Source organism: Phocoena sinus, chromosome 11, assembly GCF_008692025.1.
Source record: "Phocoena sinus isolate mPhoSin1 chromosome 11, mPhoSin1.pri, whole genome shotgun sequence".
In the NCBI taxonomy this organism is placed as follows: domain Eukaryota; kingdom Metazoa; phylum Chordata; class Mammalia; order Artiodactyla; family Phocoenidae; genus Phocoena; species Phocoena sinus.
The window spans coordinates 49,581,841-49,608,018 of record NC_045773.1 but is presented as its reverse complement, the minus strand read 5'-3'; the positions used below and the strand labels follow the sequence as shown (position 1 = coordinate 49,608,018).

General features: G+C 39.5%; 1 protein-coding gene across 3 annotated transcripts in view; it reads left to right on the top strand.

The window, feature by feature from the left end:
- Nucleotides 1-26,178, top strand: part of ARPP21 (cAMP regulated phosphoprotein 21) — a 118,771-nt gene that overhangs the window by 29,521 nt on the left and 63,072 nt on the right. For 2 of the 3 annotated variants that reach the window (XM_032648741.1, XM_032648742.1), the window contains 4 exons: nucleotides 2,480-2,517; nucleotides 4,424-4,483; nucleotides 8,817-9,046; nucleotides 19,020-19,253. In XM_032648741.1, the coding sequence (XP_032504632.1) occupies nucleotides 2,480-2,517; nucleotides 4,424-4,483; nucleotides 8,817-9,046; nucleotides 19,020-19,253 (562 nt within the window). The remainder of the gene's footprint in view (nucleotides 1-2,479; nucleotides 2,518-4,423; nucleotides 4,484-8,816; nucleotides 9,047-19,019; nucleotides 19,254-26,178) is intronic. The other variant, XM_032648743.1, reaches the window with a different exon arrangement.

Below are 26,178 nucleotides of genomic sequence, written 5' to 3'. Positions count from 1 at the left end.
AACTAAAATGTTATTTAGAGCACACAACAATTTAGTTCTCAAATAATAAATAAATGTACTATTGTTGTCAGAAGTACTTGAAATACAGCTCTTGTTTCCTTTGGCAAGAATTTCAACTTGTTTTATGATTAGTCCTATGCAGCGTTGTTCCTTTTAGGAAGGTTAAGTTGATAAAGCAATATATCTGAGAGAGATCTGTTTTGCCTGTAGGGTGATTTCTGAAGGGTATTTATGTATAAATAGGGATTCGCGGGGGACCTCATCTTTGGTCTCCTTTGCATGTGCTGGGATTCTTCAGGGAGAGCTGATGATGAGGGTGTGAGGCACCACCTGGCTTGGGGGTGGCACGTGGAAGAGAATTCTGTATGCCATCGGCAAAAATGTTTTCCTCCTTTAAAAAAAAAAAGACCTTTATTTACATCTGAGAATGCATATACCTGACAGCTCTGAATGCTGGGCTTAATTACTGTGACAATTTTATCTTTCTCTGCTATTAAATTTGTAAGTTATTAATGCTACTTTATACACACACACATACACACACACACACACACACACACACACACACACACATTTTCATCAGTTACTGAATCGTAGCCCATAACTGTCTCTTGTCTTATTTATGAAAATGTGGTAGATGGATGATGAGATGATATTTTAGGACCTTTCCACAAAAATCAGGCAGATGCTCTGGAGATTGGTTTTGGGGAACATCATCTTTGACTTGCAAGTGACTTATTTTTTAATTCAAAGAGTTTTGGGCTGCTTCACTTTCCCCCAAATGCTATTAGATTAATGAGTCTGAAGAGGTCAGCATGTCTTTGATCAACTCTTTCAAAGAAGTAATTGAGTCTCAGTTATTCAGTACCAGCCAGAACATCCTAAATGTAATTGACCTCTTTTCAACCTCAACAGATGAGAAATAACAAAGTATTAAATTCATCGTGGATATCTGACACAATCTCACTTTTGTCACATACCAGGACTTGGCTCAAACTTGACTCAAACCGGTAGGGAAACCAAACTAAAGGAAATAAAGACAATGGGATATTTAGCTTACTTTAAAGAGATCCTCATAGGAATAATGTCAAGGGCACATCATCTGTATTTGTTTCCTTTTATAAAATTAAATGTCAAATTTTTTTAAAAAGATATTTTTCTGAAAAGCTTTTTTCTTAGTTGGCTGTTTTTGCCTTTTGCTTAATAAAATTTTTGCACACGATCTTCGGGATGCATGTTAAATGCACAGAGGTTAAAACAGAAATCGTTCTAGAGATGCCCCCATTAAAATGCTTAGACCACTGAGAAAAACATTTATGCCCAATCTAGCCCTTTGGCTTAGTGGAAGGAAATGATTTTTCCAGTAAAATGTAGAAAGAAACCAATATCCTACTGGCATCTCTGAGCAGTGGTTACATTAGTAGCATTTTTAATTCAAAAATTCAATATTGAAAGGTCATTATTATTTCTTTAGTTTTATTTTATCTTAAAATTGACCTGTTAAGTCTCTATTTATCCCTTTAGCCAGGTGACTTATTCATCATTTAGAAAATCCACACGTATAATTTTACATTTGTAAATTTACATTTACAAACTTAGTACTTTGAACATGGTTTTATATTAGTTCCTAAACACAGTCGTATTTTAGGACTGTTGCACCATATTTTGTTTAGACTTCTCTTTCTCTGTTAAAATTTAATTTGATCTACCTTTCCCGAGCACATATGATAATGGAATTTTATCTTCCCTAAGTTGTATGTTAAACCCAAGATAGCAGAGAAATGCGTGCTAGAGAATGCAAGCTAAGAAGAAAGTCACTGGGTTTTTTGTGTGAAAAACTAAGATATATTAGATGGAGCTTGATATTCTTTCCCAAGTAACTTCATTTTGTTCTCACTTGTTTTCTGAGCACCCCGCTGCCCCCGCCAATTCCCCGCCAAGATTGTTTGATAGCATCTCTTCAGTTTGAGAGTCTGGCAGGTCATCTGTTTATGTTGTGAGAGTTTATTGTAGCCAGGTCATAATTTCAGGATTGTGGCTTTACAGCTCTCCTATCCTCAGGTGGATCGTGCCAAGTTTGCACGCTCTGCCTTGATCTGAACTTGTCCTTTTGGCTCCTGATGGCGGCTGCATCTCGGCAGCCCTAGAGGAAACCACTAGCTCAGGACCTGATGCTCACAGGTTTCTCCAGCAGCTTCATTCACAACATCTCTCTTCTGACCTTGGCGCTACCCGGGCTAAATCTGTTTGAAACCTGGAGACACCGTGATGGAAAAGAGCTGCATGAGAATGGCTTACACTTCTAACTCTAACCGTTTTATTTTTCCTTTTTTTTATTTCCATTTTTTCTGAAAATGGTACATATTTTTCTTAATTCTTTTCCTCTTGGAGGGGAAAAGTAGTTTGAAAAGCAGGCAAGGATTTGGGCTCCCTCAGCATATCCAGAACATCTGATACAATGCTTTTTTTTATTTTTCAGTCAGTTTGCTCCCAGGAAAGCCTTTTTGTGGAAAACAGGTAAAATGAAATTTGCTTTTTCATGTCTTTAGAGGAACAAAGTCTGTCATGTGTCTTGTTTTTCATAGATATACATATGCCATATATAAGTGTGTGCTTGAATATATGTATAAATACATATATCTATGTGTACACACATATATATGCACACATATATGTTATTTAGCATGTCTAAAAGCTATTTAACTGTGGGGAAAAATTCCCTCCATTACTTCCAAACATAAGTTTCAACAATTTCCTTATTTAAAGTCTCAACTTCTGGTCCTTCCAAAGGTATAATCCTGTTACCTTCCCCAGGCATTAAAAAGTATAAATGTTGAGACGAGAACTTGCAGTTTCATTGGCTTATTGAATAGGCTGCTAAAAGTACTTGTGTATTTGGTGTTACTGGCCTCTTCCTGTGCCCTATCGTTATATGTAGCTACACAGATGATAATTTGAATAGTATTGTTTTATGTTTCTCATTCTAAATAATCTGTCTTCATAAAAGGCTGAACTTGGAAAACTTATCTAAACCGATCTAGATTTATCAGTGTACCTGGCTGGGTATTAGTAGAGAAGGTGGTGGTTATGACATGAATGTGTTAAAACATTTATACAAAGTCTTGAGTATAAGAGCAGAAGTTCTCAAATTTAGCATGTACCTTTTAAAAATAGTTCTAAACTGATATAGATATTAAAATGCTCCATTGATTTAATTGCACGTTTTCAAGGGGAATTAAGGAATTCCTCATTAGCTGTAGTGATCACATTAAAATGCATCACAGCAGTCAACTTGGATTGGAAATATGGTAGCCATTAAAAGAGTGGTGGTTAATTTCATTTCAGGTGTTGGCTTAATGGGTATCCCTATAAAATCGATTAAAATGGAGGCTATCTGATTAAATTCCAGTACTTAGAGAAAAGTTAAACCTGGCATTCAAGAGGACTGGTTTAAAAAATGCCCTCATTCATAGCAGCAGTTAGAAAACGTCAAGTAACTACCCTCAACTGAATAACCTCTTGTAGAAGAAGGGATGAAAGTAGTGAACAGGTCTTTACAAGGCATCCAAAAGCATCCTCAAAAACCCATACAGTTTTCAACAAGTATTCCTTTTTTACAGTAAATTAAGAATCCGTGAGCTTTACCATCGTAGGGATGTTAAAGCAATCCAAAATTCTATATCGAAAATTGAATTTGGATGTTGGATGCAACATTTGGATGTTGAAGCAATCCAGAATTCTATATCCTTTACCCAAAGAATGAAGTGAGCATTTAGAATTCAGTTTAGTAGGACATGTATTCCCTAGTCTTGTAGCCAATCATTTTCCCTACTTACTCCCTAATCTTCGTCATATACTTGTGTTTTGTATGAAAAGACTGCTAGTGCACTTGTGTCCCTAATATTCAAATTGGATTATATTCATCAATACAATAATTTGTCACAAATATGCATTGCATATGTGAAGAAGTATTGATGGTCCCCAAAAGCAAAATTCTGAGTAGATCCCTACAAAAATAAATATATTTCTTTGATACCTGCCTTTGGAAGGCATATTTCACTATGCCCAAAATATAAAGAATAACTAATATTACCCAAAGAAAAAAATCGCAACCGATATATTTAATTAATTAAATGTCTATTATATCTATATCCATTTCTTTGATTCTCCCCTCCTCTTCCATTCCATCTGTTTCTTCTTCCCTTCTTTCTCCCTGTCTAGCATCGGTACTTTATCCTAGGGTAGGGAAAAATCAGGCTGCCATTAATTTATTAGGGCAAAATTCTACATCTTGAAAATAAACCGTAGCATATAGGGTTGATTTGCAAGACAGGTGTGCTATAGTTGAGTACACATCCATTTAACATAAGGCATTTAGTACCCTTAGATTTTATATCATAAAAATCATGTTTTTCATTTCCAGTAGGCTCTTGGAAGACAGTAACATATGCAGTGAGACCTATAAGAAAAGACAGCTCTTTCGGTTGGTATGGTTTACTTTTTTAAAACTGTGTTTTCAGATGATGTGGTGGAATCAATGTTAAATATAAGTGTATTAGTATAAAATATCTCTGTTCATGAAATAAAATATGTTTGGTTATCTCTTTGTAAAGGTTGTTAACTGAGCTAGTGTTGAAGCCATACGGGGTCCTGTGAGATACAGGACTGGGAAACCAAGTGCTTTGTCTACAGTCCTTTAGGGTTCTTCCTCTGATTTTCTGGGTTTTTTTCCTCCAGGACTAACTTTGACAGCACACTGATTTCACATTCCCAAATCAACTTTGGTGAATTACACTGAGTTAAAATTTCTCTTATAGCTTGCAATTGTGTATACATTCCCAACACTGGAAAACAAATCAATGAAAACTCTATTTGAGTAGTTGATTTTTAGCCGCTACTATCCATCATAATATTTCAAACAATATTTTTTCAAGCACAGATTTTATTTCTAAAGAAAGATATGGGATTGTTTCCAATTATAATGAACTACTTAAATCAAGATCTGTGTGGGATAAGGAGAATAGATTTTATATATATATATATATATAATATGTATAAAGTTTTATACTAGGCTAGAGAGTGCCATGAAAGCAGAGGTACTATACCTGCTCTTTCATTACTTTATTTTTATTTATTTATTTTATTTATTTATTTTTTTTTTTGCGGTACGCGGGCCTCTCACTGTTGTGGCCTCTCCCGTTGCGGAGCAACAGGCTCCAGACACACAGGCTCAGCGGCCATGGCTCACGGGCCCAGCCGCTCCACGGCATGTGGGATCTTCCCAGACCGGGGCACAAACCCGTGTCCCCTGCATCGGCAGGCGGACTCTCAACCACTGCGCCACCAGGGAAGCCCACTTTATTTTTTTAATTAAAAAAATTTTTTATCTCATTACTTTATTAAATGTGTCTCTACCATCCATTATAGGGCAATGGATACACAGTGCTATATATATTTTATATGTATATGTATATATATATATATATATATTCAATACCTAATACATTTACCTAATATATATAATATGCTAGTGCTTTTATGAATATTAGGATTCATCTCTGTTGTAGGAGAGGCAAAACAAACAAACCAACAGAACTTCTTGACCACTGAGAAAAAAGGAAATACCCAGAAGTAAATGAATTATGTGCTTAGAACATATCTTTTTGCTGTAAATCTGAACTTATGACCTCATCCTTAGAAAAGTTAGAGCAATTTCTTTTCTTTTTACACTTTGGCAGAAACAAACAAAAAAAACAGGATCTATATTTTAACTTCCTTTACTTTTCTAGGTTGAACTATACATCTAATACCTTCCTCTTGTATCATTAGACAGTTTATTTTCACACTTGAAGGTTAAGAAAGTAACCTTGCATTTTTTCCCTTGAAAGCCCAGAGAAGGACTAGAATGTATCTGTGCTCTTGCAGTCACACACCATGACCTGGCTTGTTTAGACCAGTACAGATAAAATGTGGGTTCTTGCCCCCTAGAGGCATTTAGTTTTACATAGCCCCAAATCTGGTCCCTAGCCGGAGCTACCGTCTACTGAAGTCAACCATCCCAAATACGGATGCTATAACCCACCAAAGTTACCAAGCACAGAAACTCAGGAATATGACTTAGCACAAAGCCATCCACACACTGATAAAAGCAGTTCAAAATGTACATCATACCTAACTTGGTAAAAAAAATAAAAATAAAAAAGTGTCACGTTCAGACATGAAGGACATAAAAGTTATCAGTTATGTTCATCAGCACAGAAGCAGAACTTAGAGTATGTGCTTTATGACTACTCTGGGGTCAAATTCTAGTTATGTACAAGAGGGCCAACGCCCCTTGATGGCCAGATATTCATTATCATTGTCTTCCTGGTTTCCAATAGAAGAAGACTAGGACTGGGCTTGTTAGGAAGTATAGGAAGGCACTTGTGGATATGATACCTATGATTCCACACCCAAATAGATATGAAATTCAGTTCTGGACCTTACCTTGCCAGTGTTAAAGTGAATGATTGATAGAGCAGTAAAAGATATGATTTCAGTGTATCCGTATCTAGAGATCATAAATTAAATGCATTATTTTGAATCTCATTAATGCTAACTCTCTAAAGCAACAACTTAAATTCCATTTTTTATAAAATGCACAGATCTTGACTTGAGATGAGGATTTGAGCCAGTGGATTAGAGGTAGAAGAAGTTAAGGAAATCTTAGGTTGCCTTATTGGCTATGGGATGTGACATGAGCCTAGAGGAACTACCCAGTGCTTTAGAAACACACTAAAAAGCACTTAGGAATAGTGGTGGACACCTCCTTTGCAGAGAAAGGCTTAGCCACTCTGGCATTTAGAGGAAGTCTAAATTCCTCCCGTGGAGTTGCAGAGTTGATAATTGAAGCAGACTTTAGTGATGATCGCCTCCATATGGGGAATTGCCTTCTGATGCATCCCGTATGCTGAGGACCCCACTCCAAATCTTTTCCTATAATAAATATTCTGCGTTATCTACAGGGGCGATTATTGTCACACCCTTGGTACATTCATGGTTGCTAAATAATGATTTAGTCAGGCTTTGTCAAGGGTGGGTCAAATTAATCAGAATTATATGAGAAAAGAATGAAGCTGAATTTGGAGATTTAAAGGGAAACAATCAGGAATAGAGCACCTTGAAGGGCTGTTCTTTCTCCACCTAGTCTCCTCTGGGCTGTTTGAATTTCATAGGTTTTAAGAACTAAAGACACCTGGCCCTTGGTGAGTGTCTGATACTTCCTACTCACAAACTAGTCTTTTTTAAAAAATAGTCCTTGTTTCTAAAACCAGCCGCCCCCGAGGTACGGAACACAGAGAGAATGTTTGTAAGAAAACATTAAGAGAGGACAGCAGGGCGCTGAGTACTTTTTGTTTTGTGAATTTTCTGTTGCATTTCCTCCCCTCACTGTACAAAGTCTTTATCACAGACTAGCTGTTTCATCTTTATTATCTCCTGGATCCATTGACCTTCTTAAATTTTCACAAAATGAAAGAAAATGTTCAGTAAGTAAAGTTGAAGCAAAACCTAAAATTTTCTGTATACCTTCTGTACAATTTGGTGGGTAAGTGTTTCAGATATATATACTTCTAGCAATCTAAAGACAGTCTTTAGAAGAATTGTCTTTAGAAGAATATTAATTGTCTTTAGAAGACATTGTCTTTAGAAGAATATTAATATTAATAAAACTGCTATTCACCACTGTGATCAAGATTTCTATCACATCGCACAGTGTTATGAAATTAGGGGTTATATCTATTGCCCATGGTTTTTGTCCCCTTTGCTTATTCATAATCCATGAGAATCTTAGAATATTTTGATGATCCATTATTTCCAAACTGCAGAAAAGCCTCTGAAAAATAGTAACCAAGTCGCTCTTTAAGCAGTTGGAAACCAATGAAAATGCAAATTTCATCAACTTTCTCTATAAAATACATGCAGTTTTGCACACTGCTTAGAAATACTCTGTAGTCTTCAAAAATGACTTTTGACTATTGGATCTCTTCCAATAAGTTCAATCTTTTTCTATTTGAATTTTGAACAAATGTGTCATTTCATCTATGGAGCTATTTTGTTATTCCCATTGATCTCCTTGGAAAGTTTCGTGTCAGTGTAGTGTTTGCACTGTTGTTACTATCACGAATTTTTCTATGTGAAAGTTATTAAAGGGCTCTTTTCTCTGCCCGTGAAGGTTAAACTCACTGGGCAAAATTCTCACCAAGGGTTAACAGAGGAATTCCTGTGAACTCTGTGCTGTCTGCCAAAGCCTTAATATGTATATAATATAGTTAGCAACTAAATTAGTAAATGGCTTCTTTGAAACTGTGTATTTTACCCTGGTCCAATTACTTAATGCTAAAGGGAGAGACGAAACTCTTCTTCGGTGGGAGTTGCTTTTAGGATCATTTAACATCATAATTGCTTTCAAACACTGATTCATTGTTGATTTGGGTCAGGAGAATTTACCTTCTTCTCTCCTCTCCACAAGAGAAGTTACCAATTATATCTTATATCCTATTTTTCTTGTTGTTTCCCCTTCACTGGCAGAGGGACCATGTGACATTTCTAGGTTTGGTCTTTCGTTTGTAGTATGAGTGTTTGTGTGATGTGTTACCTGTCTGTCTGTACATCAACAAGGTGTCCGTGTGCTGTTTGTGAGGCGACAGGTGTCAAGGAAAGGGTTGACAAGAAGGGTCTTGTGTAGACAGTTCTTACAAGAAAGGTCCCGCTCTGTGTCCGTTCTGCTCTCGGAATCTAATGCTGTCCCGTGCATCTTTCTGATGGCCACACTCCAGGGGCAACAGAGACAGCTCGGGGAGAACATCTGGAAGTCGGCAGAGCAGCTCGGAGAATGAACTCAAGTGGTCCGACCACCAAAGAGCCTGGAGCAGCACAGATTCTGACAGCTCCAACCGCAATCTCAAGCCTGCCATGACCAAGACGGCGAGTTTTGGGGGCATCACGGTGCTGACCAGGGGTGACAGCACATCCAGTAGCAGGAGTACCGGGAAGCTGTCCAAAACAGGTAGTTAGTACTGAATGGGTTTATGTCCTGTGATCGTTTCCTCTGATTCCGCCCAAGCTGTACAGTCAGCGCTCTCACTGACTTCCCTGAAGTAAAGATAATGATGTGAATGATATTAATCACTGGGATAGCAAAAAAGTCAGAAGGTGCAATTGAAATAACAATACTGCCTCTTGCGAGCTGTGTGCCTGGGTCCAATTATTAACCTCTCTGATCTTCAATTTCCTTATCTATAAAATGTGGATGGTAGGGCTTCCCTGGTGGCGCAGTGGTTGAGAGTCCGCCTGCCGATGCAGGGGACACGGGTTCGTGCCCCGGTCCGGGAAGATCCCACATGCCGCGGAGCGGCTGGGCCCGTGAGCCATGGCCGCTGAGCCTGCGCGTCCAGAGCCTGTGCTCTGCAACGGGAGAGGCCACAACAGTGAGAGGCCCGCGTAAAGAAAAACAAAAAAAAAAAAAAAAAAAAAAAAAAAAAAAAAAAAAAAAAAAATGTGGATGGTAATAGAATGATACTGTAACTCCCCTCAGTAGACTATTGTAAGTTTAAATTTGACCATTTATATAAAATCAGTTACCAAGGCACCTGCACAAGGCGGCTATTTAACCAAGGTTAGCTATTTTTAAAAATTCAGTATTATGATTTATTCCTTAAAGATAAAGAATAGGATAAGGAAACAGAGCCTCAGAAATTTTCAAGTCCCCATCTTCTTTTTTCCCGTTTTTTTCTTTTAAGTGAATAGTGATTTTTTTTTTTTTGCGGTACGCGGGCCTCTCACTGTTGTGGCCTCTCCCGTTGCGGAGCACAGTCTCCGGACGTGCAGGCTCAGCGGCCATGGCTCACGGGCCCAGCCGCTCCGCGGCATGTGGGATCCTCCCGGACCGGGGCACGAACCCATGTCCCCCGCATTGGCAGGCGGACTCTCAACCACTGTGCCACCAGGGAAGCCCGGATAGTGATCTTTTGACATAGATAGTTGAAGTTTGCATTCATACTGGTGCATTCATAGCCTGCATGTGCAGTGAGTGGGGAGTCCAGGGCCCCGAGGGGAAATGCTGAATAGACAACGCCAAGCAGAGGTAAAACACAGGCAGTCCTCCACTGTGAATACTTTCCCAACCAAGCTTCTTACTAACGCCCGGGGAGCCTCTTTGTGAAATCTCGGCTCATTATGCTAATGGTTTAACGTAATTATGTTGTTGACAAGTGCTTCCTAAGAAATTATCTTGTGTTTTCCTACATAGGCAGAAAATTAATAGCATTTAGTCTCAGCCACTACTTTATGTATATATCCTGCTTCTTGGAAAGATTCAGGTGGGCTCACACTGCCTTCTGTCATCTTTATTCACCAATTGGTGAATTCTTGATTTCTTCCTCTAATTAATTGCTCTTATATCCCACTGTTGCAGCAACTGAAGTCAAGAAAATCCACTGTGGTACACTTGAGTTCCTGTAAACTAAGACAGGTTAAAGAGTTTTAAATCTCCTTCAAACGCAGAAACGAAGTACCTTAAATGGTGCACTTAAAAATTCCAGCACACCCAAAGAGCTCTTAAGATTTTTAAATTAATCGTCCTTCTCCACACACCAACCACCAATCATCTCCAAAGCAAAGCTCTTTGGAAACATTTAAAACACTTCAAGAATGCTAAAATGCCGTGTTCTTTGAAGAATGATTAGAAATTGTAAGTGCTTCAGACATTTTTTTTTTTTCTTTTCATCTAAGTGTCTCCATTTGAAAGCCTGTCAGGGTACAGGAATGGCAAGGAAAAAAATTAAAGGGGATCAAGATAGGATGTCAAAACAAACTTACAATCTCCCAAGATGGTTTTATGAAGCAAAGCTGTCAATTTTGCTGTCATGGAGCTTCAGAACCACACAAGTTTCTGATTTTTTACTTTATTGTTTACAGTGGAATGGCAAACTTTTTTTGACCTTTCAGAAACTAAGTCTGGAGTTGTGACGTTTAAGTTATTCTTCTCCTCCTCTAATTACATAGGTTCTAGCTTCAAATAGTTAATAATGAGACTCTTTCCAGGTGGGAAACATGTTTTGCTACATTTGGGGAAGAGCCTATTAACTGAAGTCAGAATGCACAAGCACATCCTCTTGAGATCTGGGCTGTATTTCCCTTATTGTACCCCCTGCACTGAGCACAGCAGTGGTCACCTATCAGGGGTCCAGTACAGGCCTGTGGAGACAGCTGATTTCATCACATCCTCATTGGGAAGAGGACTTGAATGGCGCTTGCACTGCGACCCCAGCTGTTTCTTGGTAGTGGCGATGGGGTTGAGAGAGAAGTGTGTGTGATATCTATTTCTTTCCACACTGACCACACCATGTTGGTTTTTTTTGTTTGGTTGGTTGCTTGGGTTTTTTAATCTAATTTTTATTTTATATTGGGGTATAGTTGATCTACAATGTTGTGTTAGTTTCAGGTGTACAGCAAAGTGGTTCAGTTACACATATAACTGAATTCTTTTTCAGATTCTTTTCCCATATAGGTTATTACAGAGCGTTGAGTAGAGTCCCCTGTGCTATACAGTAGGTCCTTGTTGATTATCGATTTTATATATATTAGTGTGTATCTGTTAATCCCAACCTCCTGATTTATCCCTCCCCACCCTTCCCTCTTTGGGAACCATAAGTTTGTTTTCGAAGTCTGTGAGTCTGTTTCTGTTTTGTAAATAAGTTCACTTGTATTGTTTTTATAGATTCCACATGCAAGTGATATCGTATGATATTTGTCTTTCTCTTTCTGACTTAATTCACTTAGTATGATAATCTCTAGGTCCATCCATGTTGCTGCAGATGGCATTATTTCAGTCTTTTTATGGCTGAGTAATATTCCATTGTATATATTTACCACATCGTCTTTATCCAGTCATCTGTCAATGGACATTTAGGTTGCTTCCATGTCTTGGCTATTGTAAATAGTGCTGCCATGAACATGGGGTTGAGAAATAAGTGTGTGATATCTGTTTCTTTCCACACTGGCCACACCATGTTGTTTTACTACCGTCCTTCCGTCTTGATGTCCAGAGCAGGGCTTCTCGACTTTAGCTGCATCAGACTCACAAGAAGAATTTGTTCAAGCACAGATGGCTTCTCTACAAACCAAGCTTGAGAAACAACTGCTCTGGAGAAATAAGATAGCCTTCCGTTTTGTTTTCACCATTTTACATGGCCTGGCATCTTGTTTTCTGGAGACAAGGATATCCTTGTTGTTGTTACCTTCCTGGTCTATGCCTTGGGGTGTCTCTGGAGCCAGTGCAAGATGCCTCATCTTTCCATCACTTCCTCTTCTCCGTGTTTATTTTCGTCACTACACGAATGCATCCTGGATATTCTTTTTCCCTCGTAATTTCAGAAGCTTTAGGTTATTCTACTGAACTCTGACACTTGGATCTGGAAACATTTTCTCAAACTCAGGAGAAAAAAATACTCATGGTTCAGGGTCCCTGTAAAAGAAAAATTGCATCTGATGAGTTAAAGTGGCAGGGAAGACTTTACCCATAACTAATTCAATAGAGGTCAAGACTGTTGCAGCAGGGGAGAGAAACTAAACTCAATCCTGCTGAAACAAAGGCAGGAGAGTCTGTAAATGAGCTAGAAGGCCTTAAAGAGGTGATTGGTCAATTTGATAAGACCGCCTGTGTTTGCTAATTGGTGCTGAGACTTGCAGAGAAAGGCACCATTTTTCTTGAGGACTTCACTTCAAAGGGATGGCTCCCAAGTCCTTAAGAAAGACCTTCCCAGGTTGTAAAACTGATAAAAGTCTGGGAGAAGATTTGCATCTTTTTTTTTTAAACATCTTTATTAGAGTATTATTGCTTTACAATGGTGGGTTAGTTTCTGCTTTATAACAAAGTGAATCAGTTATACATATACATATGTTCCCATATCTCTTCCCTCTTGCATCTCCCTCCCTCCCACCCTCCTTATCCCAACCCTGTAGGATAAGGGTGGGTGGTCACAAAGCACTGAGCTGATCTCCCTGTGCTATGCGGCTGCTTCCCACTAGCTATCTATTTTACATTTGGTAGTGTATATATGTCCATGCCACTCTCTCACTTTGTCACAGCTTACCCTTCCCCCTCCCCATATCCTCAAGTCCATTCTCTAGTAGGTCTGTGTCTTTATTTCCGTCTTACCCCTAGGTTCTTCATGACATTTTTTTTTCTTATATTCCATATATATTTGTTAGCATACGGTAGTTGTCTTTCTCTTTCTGACTTACTTCACTCTGTATGACAGACTCTCTAGGTCCATCCACCTCACTACAAATAATTTCGTTTCTTTTTATGGCTGAGTAATATTCCATTGTATATATGTGCCACATCTTCTTTATACATTTATCTGATGATGGGCACTTAGGTTGCTTCCATGTCCTGGCTAATGTAAATAGAGCTGCAATGAACATTTTGGTACATGACTCTTTTTGAATTGTGGTTTTCTCAGGGTATATGCCCGGTAGTGGGATTGCTGGGTCGTATGGTAGTTCTATTTGTAGTTTTTTAAGGAACCGCCATACTGTTCTCCATAGTGGCTGTATCAATTTACATTCCCACCAACAGTGCAAGAGTGTTCCCTTTTCTCCACACCCTCTCCAGCATTTACTGTTTCTAGATTTTTTGATGATGGCCATTCTGACCGGTGTGAGATGATATCTCATTGTAGTTTTGATTTGCATTTCTCTAATGATTAATGATGTTGACCATTCTTTCATGTGTTTGTTGGCAATCTGTATATCTTCTTTGGAGAAATGTCTATTTAGGTTTTCTGCCCATTTTTGGATTGGGCTGTTTGTTTTTTTGTTATTGAGCTGCATGAACTGCTTGTAAATTTTGGAGATTAATCCTTTGTCAGTTGCTTCATTTGCAAATAATTTCTCCCTTTCTGAGGGTTGGCTTTTGGTCTTGCTTATGGTTTCCTTTGCTGTGCAAAAGCTTTTAAGTTTCATTAGGTCCCATTTGTTTATTTTTGTTTTTATTTCCATTTCTCTAGGAGGTGGGTCAAAAAGGATCTTGCTGTGATTTATGTCATAGAGCGTTCTGCCTATGTTTTCCTCTAAGAGTTTGATAGTGTCTGGCCTTACATTTTAGGTCTTTAATCCATTTTGAGCTTACTTTTGTGTACGGTGTTAGGGAGTGTTCTAATTTCATTCTTTTACATGTAGCTGTCCAGTTTTCCCAGCACCACTTATTGAAGAGGCTGTCTTTTCTCCACTGTATATTCTTGCCTCCTTTATCAAAGATAAGGTGACCATATGTGCGTGGGTTTATCTCTGGGCTTTCTATCCTGTTCCATTGATCTATATTTCTATTTTTGTGCCAGTACCATACTATCTTGATTACTGTAGCTTTGTAGTATAGTCTGAGGTCAGGGAGCCTGATTCCTCCAGCTCCATTTTTCTTTCTCAAGATTGCTTTGGCTATTCCGGGTCTTTTGTGTTTCCATACAAATTGTGAGATTTTTTGTTCTAGTCCTGTGAATAATGCCAGTGGTAGTTTGATAGGGATTGCATTGAATCTGTAGATTGCTTTGGGTAGTAGAGTCATTTTCACGATGTTGATTCTTCCAATCCAAGAACATGATATATCTCTCCATCTATTTGTATCATCTTTAATTTCTTTCATTAGTGTCTTATAATTTTCTGCATACAGGTCTTGTGTCTCCTTAGGCAGGTTTATTCCTAGATATTTTATTCTTTTTCTTGCAATGGTAAATGGGAGTGTTTTCTTAATTTCACTTTCAGATTTTTCATCATTAGTGTATAAGAATGCCAGAGATTTCTGTGCATTCATTTTGTATCCTGCTACTTTACCAAATTCATTGATTAGCTCTAGTAGTTTTCTGGTAGCATCTTTAGGGTTCTCTATGTAGAGTATCATGTCATCTGCAAACAGTGACAGCTTTACTTCTTCTTTTCCGATTTGGATTCCTTTTATTTCTTTTTCTTCTCTGATTGCTGTGGCTAAAACTTCCAAAACTATGTTGAATAAGAGTGGTGAGAGTGGGCAACCTTGTCTTGTTCCTGATTTAGTGGAAATGGTTTCAGTTTTTCACCATTGAGGATGATGTTGGCTGTGGGCTTGTCATATATGGCCTTTATTATGTTGAGGAAAGTTCCCTCTGTGCCTACTTTCTGCAGGCTTTTTATCATAAATGGGTTTGAATTTTGTCGAAAGCTTTCTCTGCATCTGTTGAGAAGCAGAGATGCGCTGAGAAAAGGGAGGTAAAGGGCCTGTACTCAGAAAGAAACCTATTTAAAGTATGGTTAAGCTGTGGGGAACTTCAAGGGCATCATCCTCACCTCTACTCATCATTTAATCTGGTGGCTTATATTTTACAAAAGAGGACATTGAGGTCTAAAGAAAATGTCACTTCCTGAAGGAAATACAACTAGTTCTGGCAGAACTGGAACCAAAACTCAGGGTGCTCCCTCCCTGGGGAGTGAATGCCCATTCCCTCCTCCAAGGGACTCTTCCCTTGCCCTTTCCTTTCTGCCCCATCCCTTTCCTGGATTTCCATTTTGCTTTGCCTTATGATCTCTTTTCCAATCTCTTCCCATTTTTCCCTTTTCCTGTGTCCCTCTTGAGGGTTCATCTGAGGCTTTCACCCAGCCACCCTAGTGTCTTCGGTCTGTACCTCCCACCAGCTGCCCCTCAGGGTCCAGCTTCAATTTCTGAGCATCCCATTGTGAGTAGCATTGAATTTCTGTGCAGTATCTCCTAGAATTTGGCATAGGCCTGGTCAGGGCCCTGGTCCTACCTGGTTCTTGCTGGAATGACTTTAGGGTAAACACATGACCTGCAGGCTTCAAGCTTGGTCCCTGAAGTTGCGTTGCCTGGGTTTGAACTCAGACTCCTCCACGCGCTAACTGCACTTGGGAAATTTACTTAACGTCTCTGAGGATCAGCTCTCAGCTGCAAAATGAGGTTGCTATGAAAAGTAGATTAGATAATTCATATAGCGTGTGCTTAACACTGTTTGTCACATAGACATACTGTTGAAATATTTGCCGTTGCTGTCACTAAGTCCGTAAACAAGGAAGCACAAACCACTCTCAGCACCCAGAGTAGTAAAGTTCTCAAATATTAATTTTTTTTTTAAATCTGTGAACACTTCTAATCCTGTGCCTTTTATCACCATTGGTAGCAGCTATTTTTGATCAAGAATTTCAGTAATGCTGACTACGTGTCGAATAGTGCTTTACCTGAGTCTAGGTGATGGATGTTTAGAAACTGGTCAGAGCTGGTTATACACCAGCCAGCCCGCAGGGTGATTGCTGAGCCATCGCTCCAGGGAGGTCTGACTGCCTCCATCTTTGCAAGTGTTGAGAGTTTAAGCCAAAGTTAATTTTCCTTCTTCCCTTCTTTTAACCTGGGGGATCAAATCATTTCCATTATCTTTACCTTGTCTCCTCATTATTCCCGTTGAAGCTGCTGCTTTTTCTCAGCCAGTAGAAGGAAATATTGTCAATCAGTGATGAATGGCCATCTTCCAAAAGCCAAAATGAAGTCATCTTTTGGATTTTGTTGAGGCGTGCTAGTCTCTGTGTATCAATCTCCACCACCAGCGCACACGCCCAGGATGGTGCTAGATGCCTCGTTAGCCCCGACTTTTTCTTACTGTCTAACCTCTCCTCCTGGATGTGGGCTGAGTCAGTTGTGTACGAGCTTCATCGTCTGGGCTCAGGAAGTGTTATTGTATTATTACTGTTCTTGCTGTTGTTGTTGACGCTGCTAAGTGTCAAACTTGGACTGTAGCATCAAATCATGGGCACAAGTCCACAAACGCATGCTATAGTTTGCACTGGGACAGTGACTGCAGGATCAGACGTGTCAGCCATGTGGTCTGAAAACTACTCTTAGTATTTCCACATTTCCTTTTATCCTTCATTTTTCTGCCCATACATTATTCAGAAACCCATCAGCATTAGTTAGATGGAACATCCTGAATTAATCTGAAACTTTATCATTCTGAATAATAAAGTCATGGAAAAAGCAGAGAAGATTCCCACCTGAGAACACTGGTGGCAGTCGGTGTTGGGTCATGGTTAAATCTAGATCATTCTGCCTGGATCACATCCCAACCCTGTCACTGTCTTCCTGTATGAGTTGACTTGAGTTAACTGCCTTTTCTGTGCTTCCATTTCCCTACCTCTCTAGGCAGTATAGTCCTTATAATTACAATGTTTATCAGGTACCCACACATACTAAGTGCTCAGTAAATATCACTGTCCTTCTTCTAAAAAATTACCGCACTCTCCAATGGCCCCTCTTCTCTGCAATCACATGTTGTATTCCTCTCATTTATTTAAGAACTTGAAAAAGAGCAAACACATGTATATGTATAACTGAATCACTTGCTGTACACCTGAAACTAACACAACATTGTTAATCAATTATACTCCAATATAGAATAAAAAATTTTTCAATAAAAATAAAATAAAAAGGTCTTCAGTTTACCATAATTTAGAACTCCATATTCTCATTAAAGATGATAAATCACTTACTATTCCTTTAACCACTTATTAGTGCTGGAATAAGTTAGGGCTGTAGAGTTGAAATTCATATGTCAGCCACACTTTTTATTATTAAAAATGCTGAGAATTTTAGAAGGAACATAACAAAAACAGATAGTAGAACTAAAAGCCGTATCATTTCAAAGATAAACTTCATCACATGTTATTTTGTTACTTATATTCTTCCCAGTGTCCACTGTAAAGAATATTTTTCCTCTTTATGTTTTGCAGAAAGATAATTTATAAGGCATTATACTAAATATTACTTTGAAAAAAATGGTTTAATAAAAGAATCTGTGTTCAGGAAAAAAAAAAGGTCTTCAGTTTAAGGGCACATTTTAGAATCTTCTAAACAATCTTAACTATTCCTTATATGTGTTAACCTTTAATGACACAGAATAATGTATTTTTAATGACATAAATCAATAATGTGGGCTGATAGTTTTTAAAGTTTCTTATGCTCCATTCTTTCAAACTATGATGTCACTCAATCCACCTGTTAGTTTGAATTCACAGATACAGAAATTTTACTCAGTGCATTTTCTCTCTGAGGCTCTGGTTAATATTCAGAGCCCAGAACAGTCACAGTCAAGGGTGCTGGAGCTGCTTGGTTCTGGTTGCAGTGAAGAGTGGCTGGTGCCTAATGGACGTGGGCTATAGTTTTTCTTGTCCACATTGGAGGGAAAGGGAGATGATTAGGGCTGGATTCCATCTTGGGAGCTTCTGCACACTGACCCAGTTACTTACATATTTGAGGAATCTACAGTCCACAAATCTCCCCATGATTCTACTCTACTGTGTCATCTGAAGGATGCTCAGTCAATAGCATGATGGCCAAGCCCTCCTTGGTTCACCTCTTGGTCATATTAACAAGACTTCTGTGAGTATGGGAGGTACAGTGCAGCTCTTAAGCATTTCTAATAGGAATGAGCGAGTTCTTCTACTCACATTTGAGGGAAAAGATCGTTTCTGACCATGACCCTTCAAAATGCAGCTTTACGGATGTTGGAGAACCAGTACTTTAGAACCATCTGCGTGACCACAGACTCCTCCTTAAACTGCAGTCTCTTTAACCTCCATCCCAGTCATTTTACTGTCGTAACTCCGGCTCAGTGAGACATTTCCACTTCATTAGTTACTCAGAGAGATGGGAGTTTTCAGGCCCTGAGTTCCCAGCTTTATGGTACCATTTACCAATTCATCACCCTAGTGGCATGTGAGAAGCCGGAAAGAGAGAGCTCATTCTTAATCTCTCTTTTCCTAGAAATCTGACACATCTGAAAAATATGCAGCAAATATTTCAGTCAAATGTGGGAGGGGCATTAGTTAATCTCATCCTGCAGTGCTCACCTCAGATTCTTTAGTGATGGATTCTTTACACTAAGTAGTGGTTTCTCTCCTCTCCTCCATGTGGAATGATTTGTTGATTTGTGTCTCTCTGGTAGGTTCTGAGTCCTCCAGCAGTGCAGGCTCGTCAGGATCGCTGTCGCGTACCCACCCACCTCTCCAGAGCACACCGCTGGTCTCAGGCGTGGCAGCCACTTCTCCTGGCTGTGTGACCTACCCAGAGAATGGGATGGGAGGCCAGGTCGCTCACAGCAGCACCAGCTACATCCTCCTTCCACTCGAAGCTGCCACAGGCATCCCACCCGGAAGCATCCTTCTTAATCCACATACAGGTTCGTTCATTACCTCTGCTTTGGCTGAGACATAATATCAGAGGTTTATTCTTGTGTTTGAGCTTATAAATTTGCTAGCAAGTGTTCTGAAAATTCCTGGTGCATGGATTGTTGTGTAGGGTCTTGATTTAGGAAGAGCAGATCTATAGAGAGCTGGAATCTATATCTCTGTATCGTTATCAATGTTGGTATGTAAGTCAAAATACTGATACGCCCCAGAAATATCCACTTTTCTCTTCTGTCCTCTTCCTGGAGCACAGTGTCTCTCACGTACTCCCAGGAGCTAAGATCAGAAACCATGGAGTGATGAATTGGGATGTACTAATTGAAAATTGATGTTTCTCAGACCAAATCCATGGTTAGCTTGTTTTTGTGTCAAAAGCATTTTTGCATCCAAGATATTTCAGGAACTTGAGATCTCGATTGGAGCACATAGCAGATTCTTCACTACAGAAATTGACTTCCCACCTTAGAACTCCATGCAACTCCTTCTGGGAAATAAGGAACAGCAGTGGCAAGAGAGTACAGAGGGCAAGTTCTTATGTATTTTAGGGATTTTAGGATTAGACTGGTTTTGGTGGGGTTTGGAAAATCGGTAACTTCATGACTATTGTTTCTTTCATGATGAATGGCCATTTTTTACTTTTTTAAAATTGAGGTATAGTTTTACAATATTATATAAGTTACAGGTGTACAATATGGTGATTCACAATTTTTAAAGGTTATGCCCCATTTATAGTTATTGTAAAATATTGGCTATATTCCCTGTGCTGTACAGTATATCCTTGTGGTTTGTGTTATACCTAACAGTTTGTACATCTTAGGTTTTTTACTTTTTTAATTTCTCCTGTGGTCAGTTCACTTCCACACTAATTTCAGAGGACCCAGAGCATTGGGCAAATAGACTGATGAACACCTGCTTCATGGGGGAAACTTCTCAACCAGAGGCAATTTTTCCATGCCTCCAAGGCCACTTGGCAATATCTGCAGATATTTTGATGATCATGACCTAGGGAGGAGGGGCTGCTACTGGCATCTAAGAAGGTAGAGACCAGAGATGCTACTAAATATCTTACAATGCACAGAACAGCCCCTGACACAGGAAGATTATCCAGCCCAATATGTTAGTTGTGCCAGGGCTGGTAAACCCTGGGTTAGAAGGCTTGATTTGACAAGTCACTTCTCTAGAAACCTTTGAAAGAGATTGAAAAAAAAACGAATTTTCTCAAAATATATCCGAGGTTTGGTTTAGATTACTTAAAAATGCAACGCTGGATGAGAATCTCGTAAAAGTGATCTGGCTCAATCTTCTCACATGTCTAGTGCTACTAATAAGTAGGAGATTCAGAGAAGCATGACAGTAAAACAGTTACTTGAATAATTGCCACATTTTCATGAAAACATATGGCACATTCTTAAGGAATGGTGTTCGATTGAGACATTTTGAAAATGCCACAAGTTTGAGGGAAAAGGAGGCATGATCATTTTATTGAAAACCATTTGAAAGCTTTCAGATTAGATACTTCTAAGGAGAATATTAGATATCCGGATCAGTGCAAGCACTATAAAGGAAATGAAAAGAAAACCAGGATCATATTCATTACTCTGGGCACAGATCAAAGTATGATCTGACTGTGTCAGCTTTAATTCTTTCACTTTTAATTGAGATGGAAGGTTTGTAGACAAGAGCAGCCACTAAGCATAGTTTTGAGTATTACGTTTTAACCAAAATTGCAGAGTATTTCAGGAAAGCTCAAAAGAGTATTTTTTAGGGGACAGCGCAGGAATATGATTTGTCATGAAAGCATGGATGTGTGTGTGTATGTGTATATTATCATCTATGATCTTGTTTATAGAAAAGGAAAGAATGTGCTCTTGGTGCCAAGTCCCAATTACAAATTGGAATGAGTAATTTGGAGCTGTTATTAAAATTTATCCTTTGCAAAAGGATCCTAACTAAAGAAAAGGATCCGATAATACTGTTGAACAACAGAGTTTCCCTACACACATCTCTGATCTGACAAATGCTAGACATAAAACTATCCCTCGACCAGGAGGAAGATGTACTATTCTATTCTGTGATTGAGTGGTGCGATGTAAGGTGAATTGTGATATTTCTTTTTTCCCAGAATGTGTTTATTTTTGTCAATTAAAAATATGCGTGGGGGGACTTCCCTGGTGACACAGTGGTTAAGAATCCGCCTGCCAATGCAGGGGACACGGGTTCGATCCCTGGTCCGGGAAGGTCCCACATGCCGAGGAGCAACTAAGCCCGTGCGTCACAACTACAGAAACCCACGCACATAGAGCTCATGCTCTGCAATAGGAGAAGCCACCACAATAAGAAGCCTGCGCACCGCAACGAAGAGTAGCCCCCGCTTGCTGCAACTAGAGAAAGCCCGCAGGCAGCAACAAAGACCCAGTGCATCCATAAATTAATTAATTAATTAAAAAAAAAATATGAACAGGAGTTCCCTGGTGGTCCAGTGGTTAGGACTTAAGGCTTTCACTGCCGTGGCTCCAGGTTCAATCCCTTGTCAGGGATCTAAGATCCTGCAAGTCATGTTAAACACACACACACACACACACACACACACACACACACACACACACACACACATATATATGCCAGCACATATGAATGTACATCTGTGGTGAGTCATGTGCGTGTCTGTCTATCAGGCTGTCTGATCACTTATTTGACTCTACTGTTGAAACTGGAAATTTGCCTCCTTTGGGCTAGAACTCATCTTTCTCTGGCATTGCTGTGTCCCCCTAGAATCCACACCTCTTACCTTTTCCTAAATACCCTCTGCCAAATATGTGGTAGGAACACTTTGGTATAAGCAACCCAGAGCATATGACTACTTTGCTTCTTATGTGAATTGCCCTTGGATCCATTTCCCTGTTACCAGCACATTCATGAGCTTGTGGGGAGGAACCATACTTGGTTATATTTTTGGCCTCCCTAGAGTGGATAACAAAGGTCCTCAACAATTACACATTTTTGAAACAATATCTACTATTCATCATATATGCTAATGTGGATAATAGAGCAGTTTTTCATCCAATGTCATATATTTGAGAATGTCCCTCGTATGTAAAACGATGATTGATTAAATATCTGTCTTAAGCAGTAAGAAGACAAGCAATGATTTGAAATACTAAGGTGCCTGCCAGTCATTTGTCTATTAAATGAAACAAAAATGAAACTTCCTTTGTCAGCACAATTGACCGGGCTCTTACTAGGAACTGAATATTTGGCAGCTGAAACCAACCCACTCACATACATTCTTGTGGCTCCCCAGATACAACCAGGACTTTTTATTTCGTCTGGCTTTAGACTCAGCTCCCATTTGGTCCATTTCCAACTCTAAACCTGCGTTGGCTGTTGTTTCTTTGCTTTGCAGGCATCTGGATGAGGGAGTCAGAGGCTCTTTCTCAAAGTTATCCCTGGTCCGCATCTTCATCCTTGCCAGGCAAGCCTGGGTTTGACTCTTGAGAATGAGCTTCCTCCAGCCGTCTTGGACTCAGCCTCAGTTTGGAAATTTCTAGCTGAAAGCTCATCTTTGGCCATTTTCTTTCTACTCAGTGCTATCCAGAGATGTCAACAGGTGTTGGCATCCCTCAAGTGCTCGTTAGTGCCGTGTGTGTTGTTTTGCCATTTTGCTTTGCTTTCATCTGGCAGGAGTCCAGGAGCATGAGATGGAAGAACACGCCATCTGCAGGGACTTGACTTTGAGCCACCTTTGAGGGCTTGTCTCGTTCAAATGCTCCTGATGGGCTTCCATAACACTATGCTGTTTTTGTTTTTCACAGGACTTGTAGAATCGATTTATCCAAACTGCTTCCACCTTTCGATTAAATGCACCATGAAGGTTTTGTGTGCTGTCTAGAAACGTATCTTTGCAAGGCCTGAATCAGTCTTTGCTTATCCATAATCATCAGCTCCCTAATCATTTGATTGCTCACCTTCTAAGGACTAGGAAAGGAAAATATTTTTCCCATCATCCCCTCCCTTTCTTTTTAAATAATACCCTTCTGCCGGGTACATGGTAGCAGTGCTTTGGTATTGGAAACCAAGAGCGTATGATTACTTTGCTTCTAGTGTGAACTGCCCTTGGATTCATTTCCTTATTACCAGCACATTGGTAAGCTCTTTGGGAGGAGGAGTCCTACTTAGTTTATCGTTGTTTGTTTTGCATCCCTGGAATGGATAACAAAGCTTTAGTCACCATGCAGGGGCTCAATCGTTATATATTAGTAACATAATATCTGCTGCACATTGCACACATTGATGTGAATAGTGGAGACGTTTTCCACCTAAAGTTATGTATTGGAGAGCGACGGACGCTCTGCATTCAATCCTTTTCTCTGCCCTGGCTCAGCTCGCCACACTGGCTTACCTCTGTCACTACACTCTCTTTACCTGCTAACACCCATTCCAAGGCCTGCTGGACACGCTTCTGCAGTTCTGACATGAAAACCTCTGCTAAGCGGAATAGTCCTAGAGCCAGTGTGTCTTTCTCTTTTGATTTTCAGCCACTGTCATTCAAACTAATTGCCTGGATTCGGTCGTAATTGCATCTGGATTGGTAAACAAGGTAGAATACCGAGAAGCCACCATAGCCTGGCTTGAAAACCAACAGTCAGTCATCCCGGCCCTCTTAGAAAATTGTTTTTGGTCTCTTCCCTGGCATCCATCTGACTTCTTTCATTTTCCTCAGTTCTCTCCACCACTCCTTGGTGAGCATAAGAATCAACCTTTTATACTACCTTCTCTTTCTAGAAGAACCTGCCATCTCTCTCTACCCAAGTGAATTATTAGTACTTTCCACGTGCGGTTATTTAGAAATATTTCTTTCTTCTGGTCCACAGCACAATAATAATATTTTAAACAGAGGGTCTAAAATTTATTGAAAATGGCATCTGAATATTCTGCTGTTATATTTTCACCCTAAATATGGTCAGTTTTTCACACTTCCTTAATTCTCACTGGGGTAAATCAAAAGTCACGGACATAGTAAAGAGCCTTTTCTTTTTAATTTTCCGTGTGTGTGTGTGTGTGTGTGTGTGTGTGTGTGTGTGTAAGAGCTTAGAGTGAGGTTGACTTTGAAATTATTTTGTATGAAGTTGCTGTGATAATTTTTTTTAAATGTTAGGTACCTAAAATTTTCCTCTTCCCTATTAAGATACAAAAAAGGAGGAGACAAGTAAGGATTAGAACCCCAAATGGGCTAATAGATTTTTATAAATTGACCTTTTTTTTCATCCTTTCCCAAATTGCTGGGTTTTGCAGGGAAAAAAAAAAATGGGTTGCAGATTTCAAATTCAGAAGAGTTATTTTGGAAAGAAGAACAATAATTTAAAACAATAAAATATAGCTAAAATTAAGTAACAGTGATAGGAAAACAAGTGCTTATGAAGAACATTGAAAAAAAAAAAAACTTCTAAATTTAGTCATTGTTCTCTGACTAAAATTCTGGCACATTTGCTTTTCCATCACATCATGTTGTGATTGGTTATGAAACTGTTGTTAGAACTCCTGTGGTTCTGGCAGGTATGTTCATGAATATGCAGCATGTAAGGTTACTTGTTGCATACATACACACATACATATGTATATAAATATTTGGGAGGGTACTGAAAATTTGGGGACTGCTAAAGCTTTCATGTCAGTTCCTAACTGAGCTGAAATCAAGTCCACTGCTCTTTTGCTGTAAGCACTTTGCCCATCTTTTCCCCCAGATTCTGATTCTTCTTTATTTACCAATCCTGGGGGTGATTCCACCTTGAAACATGACCCTCACCTCTCCTAACTTCGCATGTGTTGATGAATAATTTTCAGTTACAATTGGATTTTTTTCATGGTACCTCGTTGTACCATGTACTCATTAAGCAAACTTGGATAATTCACTGAAGTTGTGTGGTATGATGGGAAGTGAATGGACCAGGGCCATTTCCTGGGTGTCTCACTTACTGCTTTGTGTATTTCTGAATAAATTGATTGGGGCCTCCAAACTTTGATTGTCTTGTCTCTAAAGTGGAATGAGATTGCACACCTGTGGGGCTCTTGGAAGAGAAGACCATGGATGTAAGGTGCCCGTTGCTGCACCTTCCATATTGGAAATCCATTTCTTCTCTCCCTTACCTCCTTTCTCTCTCTTTCATTTGCTGCCCTTTAATCTCTTCCTTTCAGCTCCTTATTCCTGTAATCTCCCTGGTGGGCCTTCATTTCCTCTTCTGAAACATAGGGAGATGATACCTACCTTCCTCAGAGGCCCGGTTAGGTTCCAGTGATACTGTTTTGTAAACCATAAAATACTCCTCAAATAGTAGGAACAATAACAGTGAACCAAGCCATTATCTCAAAAGGCAAAATAAATGTATATTTGCTCTGCCATGACAAGATGATTCTGTGATGGGTTTATTATGCATCACCTTCAGAATCTCTATCCCCTCCCCTGTGTACTTCTGCTTGTGAGAGAAGCGAGTGAAGGCATGTGGTATATCCTGGTTGTATATATATTTGTGGAACTGATAATGATTCTAAGTTGGTGACCAGCCCAGTGGAAGCAAAACAAATATATTGGTAAACGTTGAGTAACTGAATGTCGCCAGAGCCGTATAAACGGAGAGCAGCCCTTATATTTCAGTGTAAGTTATCTCGCTGGTAGCTGTGAGGTGCAGGGCAGCAAGACACAGGACTTGGTGAAGGTTGCTTCTCCACAGGCCTTCTGCACTGGGTGCCACTGTACAGATGCACTTAGCTTTGGCAAATTGCCTTGAAGGTGATGGATTCATTTGCGGCTTCTTTAAGTTGCTGTGGGCTTACTCTGTTACCTCGCTCAGCCTGATGGGTCATAAACAGTCAAGTCTTCACACTGGCAAAGGCTCCAGTGTCCTGGACTTCCCCTGCCCCTTT